Source organism: Populus nigra, chromosome 4 (assembly GCF_951802175.1).
Source record: "Populus nigra chromosome 4, ddPopNigr1.1, whole genome shotgun sequence".
Classification (NCBI taxonomy): Eukaryota; Viridiplantae; Streptophyta; class Magnoliopsida; order Malpighiales; family Salicaceae; genus Populus; species Populus nigra.
The window spans coordinates 15,598,400-15,623,157 of NC_084855.1; the positions used below are offsets into that span (position 1 = coordinate 15,598,400).

Below are 24,758 nucleotides of genomic sequence, written 5' to 3' on the forward strand. Positions count from 1 at the left end.
TGGTAGGTTGAGTCGACTTATTTTTTAGTTAAATTTTATTTTTAATTTTATCATTCAATGTCAGATTAAAGAGAATTAGGTTAAATAAATTTTTTTATTTACTCTCAAATCAATCCCAATATAGTTTATTTTTTTTATTTAAAAAAATAAATATTTTTTACATTAAAAAAATTGATCTATCCCCTGTAATAATGCCAACAATAATATTGTAATATTACTAAAAAGTTAAAATGTTAAAATAAAAAAAAAACATTTTAGAAGTTTTGAGTCATTAGATCATTATCTTGATACGGTAACTAATGATGATTTTCACTAATGCAATAGCTGACTCATGTATATTTTTATTTTTCTTACCCTCAGTAGTTAACATAATTACCATAGCTATCAAGCTTGTAGAAACTATAAGTTATAAATATTTGGGTAAAAAATTAATATTTAAAAAAAAATTAACTAGATGAATAGCATAACAAATATTTTCAAAAACTAGTGAGATATATTTAAATTCAAAAACAAATCTGGTCACATCAAATTAGGCTAATACTTTAAAATTAAATTAGACTAATACTTTAAAATTGTGATAATAAAATACCTAACTGTCGGATCAAATTCGAACTTTTTTCAAATAATTCTTTAAGTAGTTTTTACATTTGAAACCTTTATCATATTATTGGATTTCCTGAAATTAGACTAAAAAATTATTGTTTGGGCTAATTTTATTACTTTTTCTAAATATTTTTGAATTTATTTTACTCCACCTGTTTTTTCCAACTCAATCACAGTAGCAAACGAGCACGAATTCATATCCCGATACCTGGCAATACAAAAGGATACCTAACAATTATTAAAATTCAGGATAGGGTAACAAATTCTGCTCTATCGCTTTCAGGCCAGGCCCATTCTGAGAGACAAGGACCAGTTAGAAGAGCTTGCTGATCCAAGGCTTGGAGGGAAATATCCCAAGGAAGATTTTGTACGAGTCTGCACAATTGCAGCAGCGTGTGTTTCCTCTGAGGCAAGCCAGCGACCGACCATGGCTGAAGTAGTACAGTCACTTAAAATGGTGCAGCGTGTAATGGAATATCAAGATTCCATGCCAAGCTCCAATGCCCGGGCCAACCTGAGGCAGTCATCTAATACCTTCGAATCTGATGGGACATCTTCAATGTTCTCTTCTGGTCCATACTCTAGCCTAAGCGCCTTAGATAACGACAATATCTCTCGGACAGCAGTTTTCTCTGAAGATCTTCATGAAGGACGATCAATATATATCTCGAAGGTAGTTTGAAGTAAGCAATCTGATAGCCCCGAGTGGGGAAATATTTAGTAGGATTTCTTTTTGGAAGAGATTTTGTTGTTGTGATTGGTGGAGTGGCTGCCTTTTGTTTTGCCTTGTGGAGAACCACCGCTGCCAAGTCCCCCCAAAAGCAGCGTGGGCCAAGGTTCTTATTTATCAATCTTCTTCAACCCTTCTTCTATATATAGCTAACTTCCGTAGTTTAACAAAACTAACTACTTAATTAGTCTTCATGGTTTCAAAAAAAATAAAAAAACTATGTATTTAATTCCTATTTTTTTTAAAAAAATTATTCATTAATCAGCGAATAGATTAGCTATCTCATGTGTGCTCCATATCAAAGAACTATCTCAACCCAATAACTTAAGCTGTTAGGTGAGGTCTTAGGATATAATTTATATTATTCTCTAACACACCCCCTCAAGTAAAGCTCTTTGGGCTTGAAACTTGCACAGGTCCACATTACTTTGTGCTTAATTTTTATCAAATAAATGGGAATGATGAGATTCGAACTCGAGACCACTTGGTTATCAAGGTTCTGATACCATGTCAAAGAATCATTTCAACTCAATAGCTTAAGCTGTTAGATGAGATCTCAGGATATGATTTATATTATTCTCCAACAGTGCACGACAACTGCTTGCTAGATATATCATACCCTCCCTCCCCTTGCTTCCCTCGCAACCTTGGTCACCGAAATCCCTTCCCTTGAAAATATAGTCTATGAGAAAAGGAGCTAATAACCAAAACACACTTCTGATATATTTAGCATCGACAAATTATTGTCTTGTTATCTGAAATCCACCAAAAACCAAATGGGCGATGGCTGCAGATCTTTGCATTTGGTTTAGGAAAAGAAATAGGAACCCTAATTTCTGGGTTGCCAGGACGTGGCCACTAATATATGTATATAATATATAAATAGTTACACCAAACTTGGAGCTTTGGCAAAATTTGCATGGTGATCCTATTTTCTTGGATAACCCATTCACTCCCTCTAAAGATCCCATAAATATGTACTTTCTGTCCCTTTGCTCCCATCGGCCCTCACATTGTGTCTCCATTTCTGCTCTATTTTGCAAGAGACGAGAAGATAATGGAGCTTAACAAGTTCATCCTTCTCCTTATTTCCTCTTCTCTCCTCCCATTTTTGGCCGGGACCATTTTTGGGGCTCCAGGGATTGCTGATGCCCTAGGGCCGGCCATGTCTTCCTTATCTGCGGCAACCACCCGATCCCCATTGCCACCTCCAGTTGTCTCCCCCACCATTCGATCCCCATTTCCGTCGCCAGTTTCCTCCCGATCACCGCCTGATTCTCCAGTACATTCATCCTCCACACTGCCATTACTATCCAACAATGCTGCACTGACGAAAATATGTGACGTAACCCGTTACCCAGCAGAATGTCTTGCCACCATTGCTCCTTTCCTAACTGGCGAAACCAATCCCATTTCAGTCCTTAAAATCGGGATACATGCTCTCCAAAAGAGTTTTGAAGAGGCCACGGCTGTTGCCACGAAAGTAATCAACGATCACTCTACAACAGCAGTGGTTAAGGCCCCCCTTGACACATGCGTTGAGTCTTTTGATAGCGGAATCGCTGTTCTCAATGATGCTTTGACTGCAATTTCCGCTCACGACATAGGCAGCCTGAGCACTAAGCTAAGTGCCGCTTTAACATATTCTAACACATGTGAGGAAGCATTTGCCGAGCAACCAGACCTCGAATCACCGTTGAAAGAGACGGGTCAGCATCTGGATAAGTTGGCTAGCATCAACTTGGCCATTTCTGCATCTCTCCAATGGAATTAAATTAATCATTAGCTGTTCTGTCATGTATATCATGCTTTGTGTAGAGGAATATTCGATCGGTAATGTGTGACGCCTTTTAACATGTCTTCATAGTTTCAAAATAATCCTCTTTGACTGAGAATAATATTGCGCTGCTCGACATTTTTTACTGGTCTTCTGCATAAATCTCGTCCTGATCGTTTCCTCACCTTCATTGAATCTCCTCCCTCTCTCCCCCACCAAGAAAAAAAAAAGTTCTACTGTTTTATCTTTCTTTAATGAAGCTTCGAAATACCTGGACACTCGCAAGCAACAACTTAATTTGTTGCCTTCGACAATACTTCATGGCAATGCTGACTGTGTTTCTTGATCATTTCAAACCAACTCTTGACATAATCAAGAGGAAAAACAAGAGGGTGCACAGGCAGTAGCCAAAGAAAACAAAAGTAGGGGGAGAAAATAAAAGATCAAGATACAAGCAAAACTTAACTTGCCATTAAGAGATTCCCAGAAATGATCTTACATTATTCTACTTATGATCCAATTAGATGGCTAGAGAAGGATGGATTATCAAGAATGTAACATAAAAATACTTCCAAGACCAAACAGAAAGAAAATGTTCTTTTCCTAAAGCAATAATCCAATTCCAGCTAGCCGAGTATACTATTAGAAATCCATTTCCAGGAGCAAGCGCGCGATTGTATCAGTATCTTGTTACCTGAAACCTGACCACAAACCAAGTGGGGTTAGCCGACGTTTGTGAATTTGGCCATGGCAAAAAACTCGGAAGCCAATTTCTGGCTATCTTGTTCACAGCAAGGAAGAACGAATCATCATTTAGAGGCAAGGAAAAAATAAGAAAAGCTTTGCTGTCATCCTTAGCTGCTCTGCATTTTATGAAACTATTATTGGAAAAACCAACCTGAAAATTCTTGATGCGATGACTGATGACCTCCGTAATACATAAATGCAAAAATAGTTAACCAGGCAGCCGAGTCTGTAAGAAAAACTGTAGAAAGACTTAAGTCACACTATCCCAAGACCACAAGAAAAGAAAACAAGCTGACAGAACATGAGAAGAACCAACACACATTCTCACAATACATAAAAGAGACTAGAAAATAAATACTCCTGACTCCAGGAAACTAGAACAAACTCTTACGAGAACCAAAAGGCTCTTTAACTACTAAACATAGGAAAACTATAAAACTTAAATAGCAGAAACTTCAAAAAAATATATCTTTAATTTAGGCTCCTAAAAGATATTTTTTCAAAACAAGTCCAAGCTTGGATCGAATCAGCTCATAGGGACCGTTAGGGAGAGATTAATTTTGACAACCCTAGCAAATTTCACCCCACCAAAGCTGGATAGATTGGGAAGTCCTTCTAGTAACTTTTCTGCACCATAACTCTCAGTTTACTCACATTAAGATTTCTAAGACGAGTATGCCATAAAGAAGCATTTTGATGGCTACACGTCTTCTCAGCATAAGAATTAAGATAAAGAAGATGATAACATATATAAATCATCCATTCTCTTGCAAGGATGAACAATATCAACTTCTAACACTTTGATGTTGCACAAGAATTTCACGTCATGAGGGCTAAAGCATCTACAACATTAGTCACTGAGAAAAGTTTTTTCTTTACACATTCTCAAGAGTAATATAATTACTTCGGATATCATCAATAACAACAATACCTTCCTTTTTCCATAGGATGAACTAAATTATTTTCCGTGACAATGCCATCACTTCCTTAGAAGGAATGAACACTTGAGAACTTGGAGGCATCCCCGGTGAGATGGTGACCACAACCAGTGTCCACGATCCATTATTTTTCAAAATCAATAGAAGCACCACTTTTTATTGTTTTGGCAATGAAACAACTCTCCCAATCTTCTTTATTCGAAGATTTCTCACCTTTCTCAGAATCAACAAATTTTTTAGCACAAGGTTTTCATTTTCAAGAAGTATTGGGTGATTGAAAGAATACCTTGAGTAGTGTTTTGCTGGCTCATTTTCAAGCATTTGCAGCCTTGCCTCATCCTTTTTGTTGTATAACCTTTGCCAAATTTCACTTGCGAATTTGCAACGAAGAACATGCTCGAACAAAGCATGAGAGATTGACCTTTTCAAGACAACTTCTTCCTTAGCATTGTCTTGTGTACACTACTTGAGAGAATCAACATTTTGAGCATTATTTTCATGAGCTGCAGTATCATCTCCATTAACAAAATCCCATAAATCTTCGCCAATGAGATAGGACTCCAAACAAATCCTCTAAACTTTATAATTGGACTCTATCAAAAGCTCTATACCAAGTCCAATTACACTACCATTCAATTCCATCTTGTACTGCAACTGATTTCCTCTCTCAAGGATCTCTCTTTATCAGCCATGACCAGGGACTCTCTTGACATATGCCTAGAGTCTTTTGACTCTGGAATCGCTGACCTCAGTGATGCTTTGACTGCAATTTCATGTCACGACATGGACAGATTGACTCAAATGCTTGGTGCCGTAGCATCATATCCCGAAACATGTCGGGACGCCTTTCTCGAGCAAGGTGAAGAATCGCCATTGCAGGAGATTGATCAGAAATGGATAAGCTAGCTAGCATCACCGTGGACATCACTATATATTGCTCCTAGGAGTTCAAAAATAATCGAGAAATCCCATGTCATGCAAGAACTAAGAAGCATACATGTTTCAGTAACATACTATATGAATGTGGGACTCCATCACTGGTCACAAATAGGAATTTTAAACATTTCATTCTTTATTCCTCTGCCTCAAGAGTCTCTTTCCCACAAATACCAGCAGCATTAAGTTTTCTTATTGAAGGAGACACTTGTATTATTAAGGCCAAATGTTTCTCTTTGATCTTTATATTAATAACAAGTGCGCAATCGATTTATTGATTTACCTGATGATTTAAGGTATTCTTACCTTCAATTTGTATAACTCCTTTCTACAGAACCCATTTGTGAATGATTTTGACACCCGGATCTTCTTTAACTTCTTCCTACCAAATGGTTTCGTCTTTTATTTTATGGTCGCAATCTTCTATTGTTTTGTACAATTCTACTATAAACTTCAACACAAAACTTGATTACTAGTTATTTTACATGTAAAACCATGCAATGATGCAAATTAAATACAAAATAAAACATGTGTAAAATTTAATGGGATTAAGCCAACTACTTACCTTCACAAACTATAATTATTATTAAATAATAGTATTGTTTGTTTAAGTCCCGGTAAGTATTAAGTTTCTCCATAATCACCTTCCCCAAATCTCTAAAGTCACTAGAAAATCTAAACATATACTAAAAGCCTTGGCTTTTTACTATAGTAAAGAACATTAAAATTACTTTTTTACTTCGGTTATCAAAATTTCTAAGGATTTTTTTTAATTTTAATTTTTTTTTAATTTCAACCTCTAACATTGGGTTTACCGAGTATAAAGTTTCATAATTTATTTTAATTTGCTTTCTAAGGAGTTATATCGATCTCATGATCCAAGTCGCGAGTTTTACGAGTTAGCTGTGTTGACTCGAGTCATTTTTTTTTTCATTCCTTATTTAATGTTTTATTCAATTTTATCTTTCGACATTAAGTTTATTGGAAATCAGACTTTATAATTTTTTTATTTTTTTCTAAGTTATTTTGATTTCATAACCCGGATCATGAGTTTTACGGGATAGCTATGTTGAATCGATTCATTTTTTATCCATTTTTAATTATTTTTTATTTACTTTCTATAGTGTTATTTCAGTCTTCTGACCTAGGTTTTGCAAGTAAACCTAGGTTGACTTAGATTATTTTTTTTCTTATTTTTTTATCAATTTAATCATTCAAAATTTGATTAATTGGGAATTGAGGTTTATATTTTTTTCTTTCTTTCTATGGGGTTATTATATGACCTAGGTCGTAAGTTAGGCCAGTTGTATCAACTTCTTTTTGTCATTTTTTGTTGATTTTTTTTAATTTTATTATTCAATATTAGATTGGTTGAGAATTAGACTTCATAATTTCTTTCAGTTTGCATTCTATAAGGTTATCCTTGTTAACCCGGATCACAGGTTTGGTTGGTTGAATCAAGTGATTTTTTTTTAATTTCACCCTTAAATATTGGATTGATTGAGAATTGAGTTTCATAATTTTTTTTTATTTACTTTTTATGAGATTATCTTGTTCTTATGACATATGTTTGGTATTTTGACTTGACTTATTTTTTAGTTGAATTTTCTTTCTAGTTTTATCATTCAACATTAGGTTGATTGATAATTAAGTTTAATAATTTTTTTATATTTGCTTTTTATAAAGTTATTAAGATCTCATGACCCGAGTAGTAAATTTGACAAGTTGATCTGAGTTGATCTAATATGTTGTCGTTTTATTTAAAAAAAAACATATCTTGATTTTTTAAGAAACTATATTTTTATCAGTTGTTTGGATTATCTTTAAATCTGTTAAGTCATCTAGGTTATATCAGATCAATTCTTATATAATTTAATTTTCTTTTACTAAAAAACATGAATATTTTTTTACATTAAAAAAATTGATCCAACCCATAATATAACATAAGCAATAATCTAATAATATTACTATATAAATAAATAAATAAATAAATAAAAATATTTTAGAAGTTTTGAGTCATTAGATAATTACCGTGATATGGTAACTAATGATTAGTTTCACTAGTGTAATAGCTGACTCATGTATATTTTTATTTTTCTTCCCCTTAATATTTAACATAATTGCCCTAACATGTGTTTATAGTTTATATTCAAGATGATGCAATTTAGCCTGTAAAAACTAAAGATTTTAAGTATTCAGATAAAAATTTGATATTTTTAAATGAAAATCTAACTCAGTTAGATTACATGAATAGCTTAATAAATATTTTTATAAATTAACGGGATATATTTAGATCCAAAAAGAAAACTAGTCATACCAGACTAGGCTAACACCTTAAAATTATGATAACAAGAGATCGACCCGATTATTATATTAAGCTTAAACTTTTTCAAGTGATTCCACAAATAATTTTCACATTTAAAGCCACTATGTTGTTTATCGGACTGATAAATCTCTCAGAATTAGATAAAAAAAATTGTTGTATGTACTAATTTTGTTATTTTTTCTAAATATTTTGAATTTTTTATTTTCAGATTATATTTTAATTTTTATAATATCTTCGGATTTTAAATTATTTTCTTGTAGATATAGGTTTTTTAGCCTATTTAAAAGTCTTATAAATTTCTTGAAAAGATATACATAATATACTAAATTTTCAAAAAAATAAAATTTAGGATTCAAATCTACAATATTTTTCTTCATCGAAATTTATATGTGTTAGCTTCCGTTTGCATCACAATCAAAATCGGCTAGCAAGCTACTATTCCCGGCCACAGAGAAATAAAATTAATTCTTTCATATACCAAGAACCAAACCAAAAATGAGTATAGGATTTCATATGGGGTAGTTCATTGTATCAATTTTCTCTGCATCATACCAATCAAATCAAGCCACTTGGAGAACGAAATTCGCTTAATAACCTAAGAATATGATGGACAATATTGCTTATGGAGTCATTGCTCTTAATCCAATGAGATAAGAATCATATGATCTTGCACCAAGAAGGGGGGGGGGAAAAGAGCCATACCATAAATTGCACTAGTCTGAGACAGGTCGTAGATTATTCCACCCCCTTTTCATTTTAGCCTACGCCGCGCACGTACTTGTATTTATCATCTCCTCAATAGGTATGAGGCCTGCTTCCCTGCACCTTCAAGTCGTAGAATCCCCTCAACTTAAGGGCATGTTTGTTTTTTAAAAAGTTGTTTTTAGAATATTATTTTTTAAATTTTTTTATATTTATTTGTTATTATTAAAAATAGTTAATAAAAAATACTTTTCAGTTAAAGAAAAATATTTTCCGATCAACGGAAAACAATTTTCAGTCAAAGAAAAATTTGACTTGGTTTTTAGAAAAATATTTTTCTTTTTGGCTGTGTTTCTTTTCCGAAAAGTAATTTTCGGGTAAACACTTTTCAAACTTTCATATGTTTATTTGCCATTAGGAAAGTTGGTCAACGAAAAATACTTTCTAGTTGTGAAAAAATTATAAATATTATTATTTGCTTATTATATCAAATTTGATCCTCAAACTTTTGATTGCTATATATATTTTGTTTTGAATATTTATTTTTTAATTTCATCTCTTAAAATTTAATTTTTATATTAACTTTGGTTCTTATTTTTATAATTGCTATTTGCTTTTTTCCTTATCATTTTTTTATTGAAATTTTTTATCTATCAAATTTGGTTCTCATTCTTTTGATTGTTATTTATTTTATTTGAAATAATTTATAAAATGTTAATTATTATTATTTCAAATATTTCTTCATCTTTTAATTTTTTTTATTTTTTATTTGATCTCTATTATTTTGATTATTATTTATTTTATCAGAGATAATTTATGAAATTATATTTTTTTTCAATTTCATTCTCATTCAACTTTTTAATTTGTAAGATTTGTTCCTCATTATTTTAATAAGCTTGAAAAAAATAAAACATTAATAAGTTATTTTCCAGCTCATTTTCCATAACATAACCAAACACTGGAAAGTGTTTTCCAACTTATTTTCTATTACACTACCAAATATCGGAAAATACTTTTCCGGAATTCACTTTCCCCGAAATTCACTTTTCAAAATAAAACTACTTTTCAGCAAACAAACGGGGCCTAAGAATATCAACTGAAAAAAGCAAAGAGAAAGAAAATTGGTCTCGGTGAAATGAGCATTTTATATGAAAATGTGAATAAGTTACTCTTGATGTGTAATTCATGACATGGTTAATGGTAACTGATCGTTTCTTCAAAAATTAAGCCACCAGATATCAGTATCCTGTTGTCTGAAGTCCAACCACAGACCAAGTGGATGATAGCTGCAACGTTTATGAATTTGGTCTAATGGAAAAGGAATTGGAACACCAATTTCTGGCTACTGCCTGGATACAACAAGGAAGAGCTAGACATCGTGTTAGAACGCGAATTTCTGGCCTGGCTGGAAAACCGAAAGGAAGAGTCAATATTTTTTCGTCAGGTTAAAATAAGGAAAAAGAAGGATGAAGCTCTCTGTTGTTATCCTTGACGCTATGCCCTTTATGAAACTATTCCTGGAAAACCAAGCTGGCCATCGTTGATGTGTTGATTTCCAGAACATAAATGCAAAACCGACAGTCCGGAGTATTTTAGAGTATTTGCAAAATCTGCCCGCAATCCTATTTTTTGGGATCAACCTTTTCACCCCCCTAGAGATCCCATAAATACTTGATATGTCCCATTGTCCAATCACTTATTTAATCTTGTCTCTTCATTTCTTCTCTCTGTCAAGAGATTCAAGGTTATGGAGTTCAACAAGTCTATCCTCCTCCTCCTTATCTTCTCTCCTCTTCTCTTGTTCTTTGCTGAGGCCATTTGCATCCCTCGCAATGCCAGCAATGACGATAGCCACGGTCCCCTAGGAATGGCCTTGCATGTCGCATCTTCAGCGTTCATGCAATCCCTACCGCCAGTTTCCTCCCCATCACAATCACCGGTTTCTTACCCATCATTACCTGATTACGCACCGCATTCTCCTTCCGTATTGCCATCACCATTCAACAATGCCGCGCTGAAGAAAATATGTGGCGTGACCGATCACCAAGCAGAATGTCTTGCCATCTTTGGCCCTTCTCTAACCGGTGCAGTCGAACCACTTTCAGTCCTTAAAATGGGAATACAAACTCTCCACAAAGGCTATGAGCAAGCAACAGCCATGGCCACGAAACTAAGTAATGATCCTTCTACAGACGGTGTGGTTAAGGACTGCCTTAGCGTATGCCTAGAAGTATTTGACCTTGGAATTACCGACCTCGATCAAGCTTTGACTGCAATTTCCTCTAACGACATGGACAGTCTGGTTCAATTGCTTAATGGCGTCATAGGATATGCTGAAACATGCAAGGATGCCTTTACTGAGCAAGGTGAAATTGCTTCTCCTTTGGCGGAGATTAATGATCGTTTGGATAAGCTGGGTAGCATTAGCATATCGATTTCTATATTGGTCCCAGGAGTTACAATAATTTAGAAAGCCCATGATATCATATGGGAGGGAGACTCTTTTGTTTTTGTTGTCTTGCCATATATATATATATATATATATGTGTGTGTGTGCATGTTTTGTGCCGAGAATATTGGATAGTATCGTGAGGAAGCATGCATTAATTTCATCGAGGTCTTATGCATCGATTACTCCGATCCTTCTTACTGATACCTGCAACTTTTCTGTCTTTTAACTTTTGACAATCCAAGAAAATTCTTTTTCTTATTGATTATTTGATTTCTCGTTGGTTGCTCTTCTTTTTGTTTCACGGGGGATTAATTTTCCAAAACTGAGGGTGTTCCTTGATTATTAAAAGCGTTACTAGGCACAAGACTTTTTCTGTTGATATATGAGAATAATGAAGAGGAAAACTAGTGCAAGATACTCGGAAGAAAAAGATCAAAGATAGCTAACGCATTAATTAAACGACTAGTTGTTTAGGCCAAGTAGTCAGAAAAAGAGAATAAACTCTTTATAAAATTATAAAAATATTAATTTCTTCCCAATTAAAATAAACCATTTCCCTAAAAAATAACTAAATCTTAACCATACAAACTACCACCATAAATACTATATAAATAAGTATTAAAAGGAAAACCATATATATAAAAATTTATTACCAGTCAATTGTACATTTCTGAAAATTTTGAAAAACATTAATAGAATGTTCCATCGGTGTTTAGACAATAATTTCATCAACAATTTAAATGTCAAAAGAGTTTTCAATGAGAACATGTTGTCAATAAGTTGCTCACAGGCTTTTATAATAAGTAAAAAAATTAAAGAAAAGCATTATATAATATCATAAAATAATATAAATTATATCTTGAGATTTTATCTAACAGTTTAAGTTATTGGGTTAAAATAGTTTTTTTAATATGATACCAAAACTTTAATGACTTAGTAATCACAAGTTTAAATCACATCATCTTTATTAATTTGATAAAAATTAAGTACAAGGTGATATGAATTTGTATAAATTTTAAGTTCTAAAGGATTTTACTTAAAAAAAATGTATTACAAAATAATATATATTATATTTTAAAATTTTGAATTAAAATAATTTTTTTGACGTAAAACACATAAAATCTTTTACGCATATAACATAATATTGTTCCAAGAGAACAAGAATGATGATAATAACAACAGCCAAACACATTCTCAAATATTTTACATCACGGGCACTCTCATTATTCTTCATAGCAGAAGAAAATTGAAATCAAACCTTTTATCAGGAGTCGAGTCACATCTTTCATTATTGTAAATACATGCTCTGAGATTTTCAACATAAACACCAGTTTGCATGCATGTCTTTTCTTGTCTGGAAAAGAAACCAAACCGACAATCTAGCTAGGAATACAGAACTAAAAGTATTAGTTAGATTTATCAACAATGTCCCCACACTTTATTAAATTTTGTAGAAATGGACCGGTGATTGAGAACTATATATCATGAAAAATCCCATTTCTATAAATGAAGAATCCTATCCATTACTCGAACCTTTGTAATGTAATTCATTTAGCGGTCCCTGAGCAAACTTAGTACTACGACAAGAACAGTATCGAGCAAATTTCTTAAAAATCACAGTTTTTCTCGATTGAATTGCTAATGCAAATGTTCTTACTCTTCCTTTGGCTAATAACAAACAAATCGAAGCTCCAATCCAATATGTTCCTTCATGATCTTATCAGAAACCAACACGATTTGAAAGTGAATTGAAGCCGTTTCCCATCAACCTAAAATCTGAAAAAAGCGAAACCAAACAGTAGAACACTCAGATATATCATCACAAATGCCTCAAGATCACAATCCAGAAATAGAAAGCTAAAACTCAGCTTGATGGAATCAAGAATACTAAGGTTTATTTTAAAAAAACTACAAGGTTAATTTTTAACGCATGCAGCCCTGGTATCCATAGGAAGTTTTGGGGTGTGAAATATTTGACAATCTCAACACTGGAATGCTAAGATAAGTTAAGAAGGCTGTAGCATTCAAGTTTAGCTCCCAGGAAGAAAATCAATCTTGGTGGTGCGCTGGTATGTGTTTAACCAAAGTTTATTATAAAGTTTTTTTTTAATAATAAATCTAATTCTTTCTCTGGATTCTGGTTACTTTTTGTTTATATCAAGTCATGTAAGGTAATAATAAATTAAGTTAATGATATTTAATTTCAAGATATATTTTGTAAACAGTGAGGGTATATTCTTACTAATATCAAATATTTACATAGTAAGATTCCTCGGATTAAACTAAGGAATCATTTTTCCTTCGGGAGAAATGAGAAGGTTCGGAAAAGTCAGATTTTTTTAAAAAAATTGGATTTATGAGGTAGGCCAAACACAACTATGTTTGGACTTGTAATTTCTTGGCTTGCTTTCTCATTGCTTTCATGCATGTCTAAGGTATATTTTGAAACCAATAAATTTTAATTGTTGAAAACTTTTCAATTTTTTTTTAATTCTAAGAACTAGAAAATTAAAGAAAACGTGTTTATTAACTAAACGTGAAAATTGTTTTCTTCAAAACACGTATTTTTAACTCTTTAATCTTCTCGAAACATCAATATAATTGTTTTTCATATTCACCTAATATTTTATGGTTATTTATTTAATAATTTTCTATTTAATATTTTAACCCAAACATTTGAAATTCTTGAATTTAATAAATATTTTCCTTACTTTTCATGGAAAATTATTTTAGAATAAATATTAAAAAATATATTTTTAAAAAAAGTAAACAAAAACCTAAATATCACATTTAATGGTAATGATAATGAGCTCATTGTATTTCTTAAAAAAAAAATCCCTTCCATTAACGAGCTTAATATATAGTTAACCTTTTTTCGATGATTACAGGTTAATCTTGTTGAAATTTGTCTCTATTTATTCTGGATTGATCCAAATAAATGAATAGATTGATCCAAATAAATGAATAAAAAAAACATTTAAAATAGGCTTAAAAAAATCATCTTAAAAAAAAAACTAAAAAATATCTAAGAAATATTGACTCGGGTATAATAGCTCAAGCCCACACACCAGGAACAGGGGCTTGGATAAGTAGTCTGAGCCCATGCTCCATATATGGATGTTATGCGGTGCAATGGGCATTCATCGAGTGCATGTATGCCTATTCAATTTACTGGGCATGCATCCTAAGGTCCTCGTGGACTCAAGCTGTCACGCCCGAGCCCAGCATGTTTGGGTTCAAGAAGCTCGCCCAGATCCGGTTTCACCTCTAATGGGCTCAGGCACCTTACCCAAGCCCAACACTCACCATAAAAAAATTTTCTGAACCACGTGCAGGTCCCTCGGTATTTTATATCAATTTAATATATATTATTTTGTGTATAATACAACTCAAAATATCACAAAGATAAAATTACACTTCAGTCTCTCCTCTCCACAAAATGACAAGATTCATGAGCTATAAATACACCATGAGATCTAAAAAAAAGGTGCACAATCTCTTAATTCTTAACATTTTTAGCATACATATTTTCAGAGTCTATCTCTCTAAAATATCATTGCATCATTTCTCTCTACAAAATTAATAATTTTGCCATCAAAGAGTCTTTATACCCATCAAATAGAATCTTTTACAACTACCAGCTACCGGTTACCAGTTACCTGGCTTACCAAGCACCACCTGCAACTACCATAGTTAATTATCACCTGGCTTAACAAGCATCAACCACTACCACTTACTAACCCTCCGAGTTTTCCATATCAAGTCACTAGATACCTTGACCATGGAGAATGAATCAGATTACTTGGACTAAAAGATCAGCCAATTATCTTTATAATCTACAATAATTTTGTGCCTATGTGAACAATTAACAAAACTATAAATGTTGTGGGTAAAACAATCTGCATAAAATCACTATTCACGTTTTCATATTTCTTTTATGGACTCATTGTTCAAAATTTTATATTTTTTTATTTTGGTCCTCAAATGTTTTTTTGTGTGTGATTGCATCTTTTTAGGGCCAAATTAATGAACAATTGAATCAAAATTATTGACTAAGAATAAAATTGAAAGACAAAGGACTAAAGTAGAAAAAACGCTATAAATGGGTGATGATTTTAAAGTTCTCACAAAAAATTTAAATTAGTCTTTAAACTTTATTAGATTATACCTCTTGGGTCCCTCAATGATTTTGCAATTCAATTTTGATACAAAAGTTTATTTTTGTTATTTTTTAGTTTTTGGTTTGAGAGATAAGAGAGAAAGATCATCAAATTTCAGTGGTAAAGAAAAAATATTAGTGTTGACATCTATTTCGACTACCAAAATGATCGATATTGGTGTCAATATGTTCCATTTGGTTAGGAAAGTCCCGCATAGGTGTTTTTCACCTTGAAATTTTATATAAAAAAATCATATCTAAACTCGAGAAAAATTTTTATTTTGGGTTTTTATGTGGTTTTTTAGTTTTTTAAGGTTGTCTATAGGTCTGTTGAGATTTATAGGTTCTGTTATAGGTGTTTTGAATAAAATAAAGGTTGAAAAATGAGTTTCTGAGCAAAAAAATATGAACCTAGATTTTTTAGGCTCTATAATGGTCAAAATATAGGGAAATCGAACGATGTGTTGTCTGAATTATTATTTTTTAAAAAACAATTTAGGGCCCATCAATTTTAAAAAAATTAAGGGCCAATGTGCAGGTTTTACTAAATGGGTCTAACGTGCTTACCTAGCTTACTAGGCCTAGCAACGTGGGGCCTCTTTCTTTTCTTTTCTTTTCTTTTTAAGGTGATAGTTTTTTATTTTTTTAAAAAATTATATTTCAATTAATATACCTCTATCATTTTTTTATTTTGCTTGTTTAGCCTTTTATAAATAGAGTTTTTTTTTTTATTTTATATATATTTAATTTTTGAAAAGATTATTCTGATTCATTTATAAATTGTTTTTTTTTATATAGATGAATTTTATTTTTATTTTTAAAAATATCTAATATGTGCAGTTTTGAATAAAAAAAAATTTCTTCTATTTTTTTTTCAATTTGTTTTACGTGTTTGTGTATTTCTATTATCATTTGATTTAATAAAAAAATTATTTATTAAAAATTTTTATTAAATACAATCAGGTAAATAACCTGTGTTGCAAAATCAAGTATTTTGATTTACATTCATTTCTTTATTTTTTTCAATTTTATTTTTAGTTTTTGTTTATAATTTTTCTTTACTATTTAAATTAAATAAATTTTAATTTATTTAGTTAGATGTATGCATACAATTTTTAATCTACATTTATAATTTTTTTATATAAAAAAATGTTTTCAAAAAGTCCATGTATTCATTTTTTTTATTAAAAAAATATTCATCGCACAGCATACCACAAGTAAATTAGCTAGTGATTTCCCAAATGTTTTTGTTTTTTTTTTATTGTAAGAATAATATAGGATCTAGTAAAAAATTCAAATGTCCTTGGCATTCGTGTTTTAAGAAAATGCATTATTATCAGATACTCGAGTTATTTGAACTTGGGTAGTTATGAACCTAATCCTTATTCAGTCCGCCTCGATCCCAGTGCGGCTGACCACAAGTCTTGACTTTGATCATGAAGTTGTTGTCTTCGACTTGGTTTCAAGTCGGACCCACAGCATCTGAGACACGTACGACGGTACGAGGCTCGAGCCACCCCGAAGGATATTGGATCCAATCTTAACCAGCTGTCGGACGCGATTGTAGCTCAACTCTCGTGAGAGAGCGGTGTAAGAAAAAGTTATATTGTTAGTAAAAAAAATCTTCAGATTTATAATAAGAATTAAATTTATGATACTAAATAAATATGAAAATATATATAAAAAATAATCTTGATTTCTTTCATTGTTAAAAAATGCTTGTATATAAAAGAGAAAAATTATATTGCTCGTATTTTTTTATTTTTTAAAAAGAATCTTGTATTAGAAAACTGTAAAGAAGCTCTAAAATGTTTTTTTTTCAAACTCAATGCAAATTTTAAAAAATGAAAAATTAATTGTTTAAATAAAAAGGTATTGTATTTGAACAAAATAAAAAATATAGTTCTTTTTTTTTTCTGATTTCAGTTTTCCAAATAATTATAACATTACTCAGTGTTTGAACGGCCCCAGTTTTGACATTCAGTTTTTTGAGAAATATACCAAAAGGCCCCTGTCAATTTCCTTGTCAAACAGAAACAAAATAAGTATCATTCTAAAAGAACAATAGAAAACAAAAAAACAAAAAAAAAAGGGGGTGCCATTAATACCAGCCACGTGACAAAAACGTGTAAGCATGCGGGTGCGGTGCGCAGGGCCTTAACCTGCGCATAAACTTGCAGTGGAATAACCGCGGTAGGAGAGGAGGGAAATAAAAAGAAAGACACGAGAGAGACAGAAAGGGAGAGAAGGGAGAGAGAAATTGCGTATATCCCTCGTCCATTTGGATCAACCGAGTCAAGCGACCGATTCAAAAACACCAACAACAACAACAGCAGCAAAAGAGGGCTTGGGCTAAAGAGAACAGAGTGCGGGCGGGTGGTGTGGCAATAGCCAAAAAATGGAGAACAAGAAGGAGATTATTACAAGTCCTAGTCCTTCTCTAATACGTTACCTCTCTCATTCTTCTTTCTCTAGCCCTAGTTTTCCTTTTCTCTCTATACTTATTATAACCTTTACCAAAGACCACCAAGTCTTTCTACCTCTTTTATTTCTCTCTTCTCTCTCTTTTTTTATTCTGGTCTTCTCTTCTCTTCTCTTCGCTTTTTTCTCCCTGCGCCTCCTTTCTTCTCCGGTAAGGGTCTTTGTTCTCTTCTCTTTTATGGGTTTTATTTGTTTGTGATGACCGATCAATGCATGGTTGTATTGTTTGTTTTTCTGCTTGTATTGATTGATTTGTAATATTTTTTAGTGTGTTTAGCCTCTGGTTAGGATTCATGAGAATTGAGTTTAGTGTTGTCATTTGGGGTTCTTTTTGGTTTACAACTGGGCGTTTTCTTTGATTGATACGGGTTCAGCTGCTTCTATGGTGTCGACTGTTTTTATTGATGGGTCCTTTCGCTTGATTTGATGTCACACCAATTCGTTCAGGTTTTCAATTGGCTGGGTTTTGATTTCCTATATGGTTAAATTTTTTACATTTTTTCTAATGGAGTTTCCACTATTGAGTTATTTGGTGCTTTATCTGATATCTGCTTATCTTCTGAGGTTTTATGTTACTGGGTTTTGGGTTCTTTGATGTTTACATTGTTGAGCTTGATGTAACCAGACTGTGTCGTTGCCAGTAATGGGTGTGGTTTTTCCATTCTATCTTTGAATTCTGCTTACTTTAGTTGGCTTTAGTTCCATGATGTATTATTGTATCTTTCGTTTTGTAATGAATTCCCTGGATGCTGTGCGTTGAATGCTTTACACGTCTATTCCCTCTTGTATCAGTTCTTCATTCTCATGGTTATTCTAATGCAATGTGAAATTAATATACGTGTTAGTTCTTTTTCAGGGTTTATCCAATATAATTTCTTTGGCTTTTGTATGTCTTTGATGTAGGGTTAACAAACCATCTTTGGAATTTTTGGTTACTTTGACTTTGCTCTATCTCGTTATCTGTGTGAAGCAGCAAAGGACTGAATAATTTTTCACCATATGGAAGTTTTGGGTCTTGCGCAGTTTGATACCATGGGAAGTGCTATAAGAAAGAAGAGGAGTCATATTTCTCGCAGGCCCAAGGATTCCCAGACATTTACAGACAATCATGATTATTCATCATTATCGCTGTCACCACCATCAGATGACGGGAACAAGGGTTCAGGCTATAAGAATGCTGACAATTCTAGGAGGAAAGAATTCAATCTTAATCAATCTGTCTGCAGGGTTTTTCCAGCTACTAGGACTGAAAGCAAAAATGCGATTTATAACAGTAACTCGGGGAAAAGTGTGATTAACAATAAACGTTTTAGTGAAGGTGTTCTTGCCCCTGCAAATTGGAGAAGCGCAAGCAACCTGAAGGAATGCATGGATGTGGAGCCTAGAACTGCAAATATGTACAGTGGAAGGAATGGTGGAAGTTGGAGTTCAGAGCAGTCTGGAGTGAGTTTAGATGCTTTAGGAAACGAAAGCAAGGTTAAAAAGGTTAAGCGTAAGGTTGGTGGTGTGGCACGCACAATTAATCCGAACTCAACAACTAACGGTGTGTCTTCTACAGAAAATCCTCGATTCTCAGACACTTCCAGGTCAAGGCAGAAACTTAGTCTTCAGGTACTGTTGTCATTTTGACTTGAGTGAAATATTGTAGTCTCTTAATTGTTGCATGCATATTCATGCATTGCATTTTTTTGGTATATACACTTTGACTGAATAACAATTTAAATTTCAATTATCTTACTTATTATATAACCTTAGGAAAAGTGCATACCTCCTAACTGTGCACCTGAAGGTTCTTATCTGTGTCTGCGGTTCAAGTTTATATGTTTATTGAACTTACAAATTACTGAATTACTGAACTTGTAATAGTACACCGGAAGGTTTCTATTGTTTTTTAAAGGTATATAAGATGAAGAACTTCCACGTAGAGTTTGCATATCTTTATAGAACTACTCGCATGGTAACTTGACCAAATCTTGATTGATACTTGCATTCTTTGGATCAGTTGTTGATGCTAATTTTCTGCTTGTGCACATAGATTTGTATGTGGGGTTCTTTTGGCACCCTTTTTGTCCTTACTTCTATGAAACAATAACAACCTCATTAGTGTGTATTATCTCAGTATCTCACCTACTAAGTATCCTCATTATTGATTAATGTCAGAATCCCTTGTAATCTCACCATTTTAAATTGTTCAATTGCAGGGGAATTTAGAGGAGGGTCATTTTGTTTCAGGAAAGAGGCCTGGTTTGCAAGGAGTCCCTTGGAAGGAATTCTCTGGAGGAGGTTTTAGTCTCGGGAAAGAGGATTGTTCAGTGGGGACTAGCAAAAATACTGCTGGGAAACAAGGTGATAAGCCTGAACCAGTTCGCAAGAGCAAGCGGGCCCCCAAGAGGCGTGTGCTGGATGGTGATGATGATGATGAGGATGATGAGATTCGGTACCTAGAGAAACTCAAGTCAAAAGTCCCAACAAGACATAAGGAAGATGATGGCGATGATGATGATGAATCAAGTAAGAAGCAACAGAAACTTTCTACCTTGGAAAACAATGGTGCTTCAAGGCTGGTTAAAGATGGGAAGAAAATATCCAGATCAGACCGAGCATCAGAGGACGAAGATAATGAGGAAGAAGAATCATTATCTAATTGTGATTTCGAAGGTAGTAAGAAGAAGCAGAAAAAGGAATCTATTGAGTTATTGACAGATGGTAAGAGGGAGATGACTTTAACCAAGCGTCAACAGGCTCTTCAGTCAAGCAAAGATGGCTCTTCTGTTCCGGATACTAACTTAATTGAGTTTCCAAATGGATTACCACCTGCACCATCAAAAAGTGAGAATTAATCACTTCCACGCGTTTTTTCTCTGTTAGAACTCTAGTTTCATAATTAATTGCAGTCTTTTCCCTTGTATTTCTCATTTTTGTTCATTCCAGAGCAAAAGGAGAAACTTACAGAAGTCGAGCAGCAATTAAAGAAAGCTGAGGCAGCTCAGAGGCGGAGATTGCAAGTTGAGAAGGCTGCGAGGGAATCTGAGGTTTGTTTGTGTTTATGCAGTTGTATTCCATATGCATATGAGAGATCCACAGAGGTAAACAAGCATTTGTCTTTTCTTATTTTTTGGGGGGGTTGATTTTGTAGGCTGAGGCTATAAGAAAAATTCTTGGTCAAGATTCCAGCCGGAAAAAGCGAGAAGAGAAAATGAAGAAGCGTCTGGAAGAATTGGCACAGGTATTATCAGTTGTCTGATGAACTTCCTGCTTTGTCTTGATATAAAGCTGCAATAAAATTTCTCACATTTTCATGTTCAGGAGAAGGCTGTCAACGCCCAGATGTCGAGCACCATCAGATGGGTCATGGGTCCTACAGGGACTGTTGTGACATTTCCCAAGGATATGGGTCTCCCTAGTATTTTCGACTCTAAACCCTACAGGTTTTATTTTCTTCTGCAAATTAAAAATTCATGCTAAAACACCAAATTACCAGGTCAAACTTATGTCAACGATAGTTTACTGATAGTTTTCTCTCTGCATATGCAGCTATCCTCCCCCAAGAGAGAAGTGCGCAGGCCCTTCTTGTACTAACCCGTACAAGTATCGAGATTCCAAGTCAAAGCTCCCGCTTTGCAGTCTACAGTGCTACAAGGCAATGGAGCAAGAGGCATCCTGAAACCAACTGCTGATGCTAAAAGAAGTTTCTGCACAGCTCATTTCAATACATAACAAGGGGGCATTTTTTTTTCCAGTGTAGAGGGATGATTATACAGATATGTGTGGTTCATCTGCTGTCATCTATAGCTTAAGGATTGATTAATAGAAATTTGTCTTCAATTGAAAGCAAACGATGCTACTCGGAGCAATATAATGAAATTGATGTTACTGATTAATTCCTCTACCTTTTTAAGTCCCACTACTTGAGGGCGAAATATTCTTTTGTTAAACCAAGCGGATTTTCCATGGCCCATTTGATGGTGAAGTCCTTCCAACGCAACTGGAGTAGAGAGAAATTTCTTTCTCCCAAAGAAGAGGAGAATTTTAATGGTGATCGCTAACTAATGCGATTCTATTTTTAGGAGAGAAATTATTTTATTATATTATAGGAAAAAAAATTAAATGAAGATGTTTTTATTATTTTTTTATGGGTTATGATTTTTTTTTTGTATGTTGTTTTTTTAAGTGGGTCTTAACTAATAGGAAGTTAAAATTTTCTAAAAAAATATTCTATTTTATATTTTTAGTAAGTTTTAAGTGAATATTTTATCTTTTTTTTTTATTATTACTCTTAGGTAAATATTTCTGAAAAAAGAGAGAAGATTTTGATAGTTCTCTCCCAAGATAAATTCTTATGGAGGAACACTAAAAAAAAACTCTTCTTTTTGCTGCATGGCATAACATTTAAAGCAATTTTTTTTCTTTTTTATCTAACTCCAATTTTTTTTTTGATCATTTTCATATTGAATTGATTTGAGTTCGAACCCAAAAGTTTGCTTAACATGAAATTATCATGGTGTTGAGAAAAAATTTTGACATTTAGTTTGTCAAAACAAGATTTAATTTTATTGAATTAAAATAATTAAAACTTTAGAGATTAAATTAAAAACTTGCCAAATCGGGTGCTGATTTGAACGAAAATAGAAAAAGTTGTTGGCACGTGTATCATATGCACCAGCATGCAAAGGAGGTTGTTGCACTTTGACGGCAAATGTCATGCCCACCAACCCTTTTTAGATGTGTCCTTTGTTGATGTTGTTGGAATCATCTTGATGAGTTTTCTTCACCAATGGGCCATGTTGACAGAGGATCTCTAGCAAACCATTCTTTTTTCTTTTTCTTTTACCCTCTCTTTTTGTTTTCCCTCCTTGATTTTGTGTCTGACTCTCTCTAAAAAAGCAAAGTGAACAGACAATATTTTTTCTCGATCCTTTAATTGGTATTTTTAGCAATATTTATTTTTAATTTCATCATTCAATATTAATTTGGTTAAGAATTCAGTTTTGTAATTTTTTTAGTTTTCTTTCTATAGGGCTATCCTGGTTTCATACTATGGGTCACATGTGAGTTCACTTGTGTTTACTTGATTTATTGTTTTAGCTCCATTTTGTTAATTAATTTTTTTTCAATTTCATCCTTCTATATTTTGTTGGTTGGGGATGGGAATTTCTACTACGTTATTCTGTTCTCACGACTCAAGTTGTGGATTTAGCAGGTTAACCTGGTAGATTCGGGTTTTTTCTTCTTTTTTTTAATTGAATTCTTTTTTTTTCAATTTTTTTATTCAACATTAAATTGATTGGGAATTGATCTTCATGATTTTTTCTATTTACTCTTTATTGGGATATTTCATCATTCATTGTTTTGATGACTTGAGTTACATGCAAGGTTAGTTAACCCGAGTTGACTAAAATCATTTTTTTTATCTTTTAAAAAAAATTAATATTTTTTTCCAGTTTTGTTCTCCAATGTTTTGTTGATTGGTATATTTTTTTTTTTATATCCTTAGATTAATTAAAAATGTATCTTAGATATTATTTTATTAAAGTACATTTAATTTTTACTTTACTATCAAGTAAAGTTATTGGAAATCTCTTTAGAATATTGACAAGTGTTATCATGAATGATTTTTTTTTGTTTAATTTAGATGATTTATCACGATTGCTTTTTTATTATCATATGATTTAATAAAGTGAACTTATTGAATCTAGTAGGATTTGTAACATCTTCAATTTTTAGATGCAATTTCTAATTAATTTTTTTTCAATAATGTTAAAAACAAGATAATATTTTCAAATGTATTTTCTACCAAAATTTTAGCAGAGTTTCCTCATAAATTCAAGATACCAAGTTATCGACATTATAACATGTAATATAATACTTTCTCAAGCACATTCCAACCATTTTGGACCTTATCTTTTGAATTCAACCAAGTCAACCACATATTTTTTTCATTTACATCACCATAATAATAATAATAAAAAGACAATATAGTAGAATTTTAAAATTGAGTTATATTAGATTATCACACACCTTCATTTAATTTAAAGAAACGAAATAATTAAAGGAAATACATATAATAATTAAAGACTTACTAATATATTTAAACTTCTATCTTAATGAAACAAAGATGAGATTAAATTACATCTTAAATTCTTTCATTTATACAACTAAAATACATTAATAAGATATATTTCAAAAAGTTCCATTGGTAAAGACAAAAAGGACATTAAATATATATATTGCTCCCCTAGGGTATGTGAAGGATCTTACAATTTAAATCATTCATTATATTAGAAAATTTAAACAACAACTTGAATAAATTTAAATACAAATTCATTATTTAATATCTCTCAAAGTCAACTTTGAGAATTTTACAAATCACATATTTATTCTTAAAAACATATAAAGATTAAATGTCTCATTCATTTGTGAAACAGATGCCACTAGCTTCACTTAGTCTAATCTATTATATCAGTCGCATAAACACAGACACCACTAACTTCAGCTAATCTAATATACTATCTCAGTTGCTTGATCATTTGAACACAGACTCCACTAGCTTCAGCTAGTTTAAACAAATATAATGATCGTCTAGTCACAAATGTCACTAGCTTCAACTAATCTAAACAAATATCATAGTTGTTTAGATACAGACACCATTAGCCTTAATTAGTATAAAACATTTTATTTTTTTTGCATAATTTACATTTACAAGAAATGATACACATTTAATGAAATTGCAGTCAATAAATCTATAAATTCCTAAAAGTGTTCAAGTGTAGAACGCCTACCTGATACATGTGCTTTAGTTGCACTCCTCTAATGTTAAACACATCTTGTGGCCTCTCCTGTACCACAATTTTAAAACATCTTAAACCAATATAAGAATTTCTCTTAAATTTTGAATCATCATCAACAA

General features: G+C 32.5%; 3 protein-coding genes across 4 annotated transcripts; all 3 read left to right on the top strand.

Annotated features, from left to right (window-relative positions):
• The first annotated feature begins 2,390 nt into the window (after positions 1-2,390).
• LOC133692106 (putative pectinesterase/pectinesterase inhibitor 26) lies at positions 2,391-3,107 on the top strand. The gene has a single exon (XM_062112808.1). The coding sequence runs from the start codon at positions 2,391-2,393 to the stop codon at positions 3,105-3,107; it is 717 nt and encodes a 238-aa protein (XP_061968792.1).
• A 7,399-nt stretch (positions 3,108-10,506) lies between these two features.
• Positions 10,507-11,229, top strand: LOC133691722 (putative pectinesterase/pectinesterase inhibitor 26). Its single transcript, XM_062112329.1, has one exon. The coding sequence runs from the start codon at positions 10,507-10,509 to the stop codon at positions 11,227-11,229; it is 723 nt and encodes a 240-aa protein (XP_061968313.1).
• Positions 11,230-17,556: 6,327 nt separating this feature from the next.
• Positions 17,557-21,732, top strand: LOC133692712 (uncharacterized). Of its 2 annotated transcripts, none has more exons than XM_062113834.1 (7): positions 17,557-18,002; positions 18,755-19,462; positions 20,053-20,680; positions 20,783-20,883; positions 20,988-21,077; positions 21,158-21,279; positions 21,386-21,732. In XM_062113834.1, the coding sequence occupies exons 2-7, from the start codon at positions 18,851-18,853 to the stop codon at positions 21,513-21,515; spliced, it is 1,683 nt and encodes a 560-aa protein (XP_061969818.1). In that variant the 5' UTR covers positions 17,557-18,002; positions 18,755-18,850; the 3' UTR covers positions 21,516-21,732. The 2 variants fall into 2 exon arrangements, with proteins under 2 accessions (XP_061969818.1, XP_061969816.1); XM_062113832.1 differs by having other exon boundaries at positions 18,875-19,462.
• The last annotated feature ends 3,026 nt before the right edge of the window (positions 21,733-24,758 follow it).

Coding starts and splice junctions, on each gene's coding strand:
- LOC133692712 (XM_062113832.1), top strand. CDS start 17,769: ATGGAGAACAAGAAGGAGATTATTACAAGTCCTAGTCCTTCTCTAATA. Junction 18,003..18,874: donor TGCGCCTCCTTTCTTCTCCG/GTAAGGGTCTTT, acceptor GGTCTTGCGCAG/TTTGATACCATGGGAAGTGC. Junction 21,078..21,157: donor GTCTGGAAGAATTGGCACAG/GTATTATCAGTT, acceptor TTTCATGTTCAG/GAGAAGGCTGTCAACGCCCA.
- LOC133692106 (XM_062112808.1), top strand. CDS start 2,391: ATGGAGCTTAACAAGTTCATCCTTCTCCTTATTTCCTCTTCTCTCCTC.
- LOC133691722 (XM_062112329.1), top strand. CDS start 10,507: ATGGAGTTCAACAAGTCTATCCTCCTCCTCCTTATCTTCTCTCCTCTT.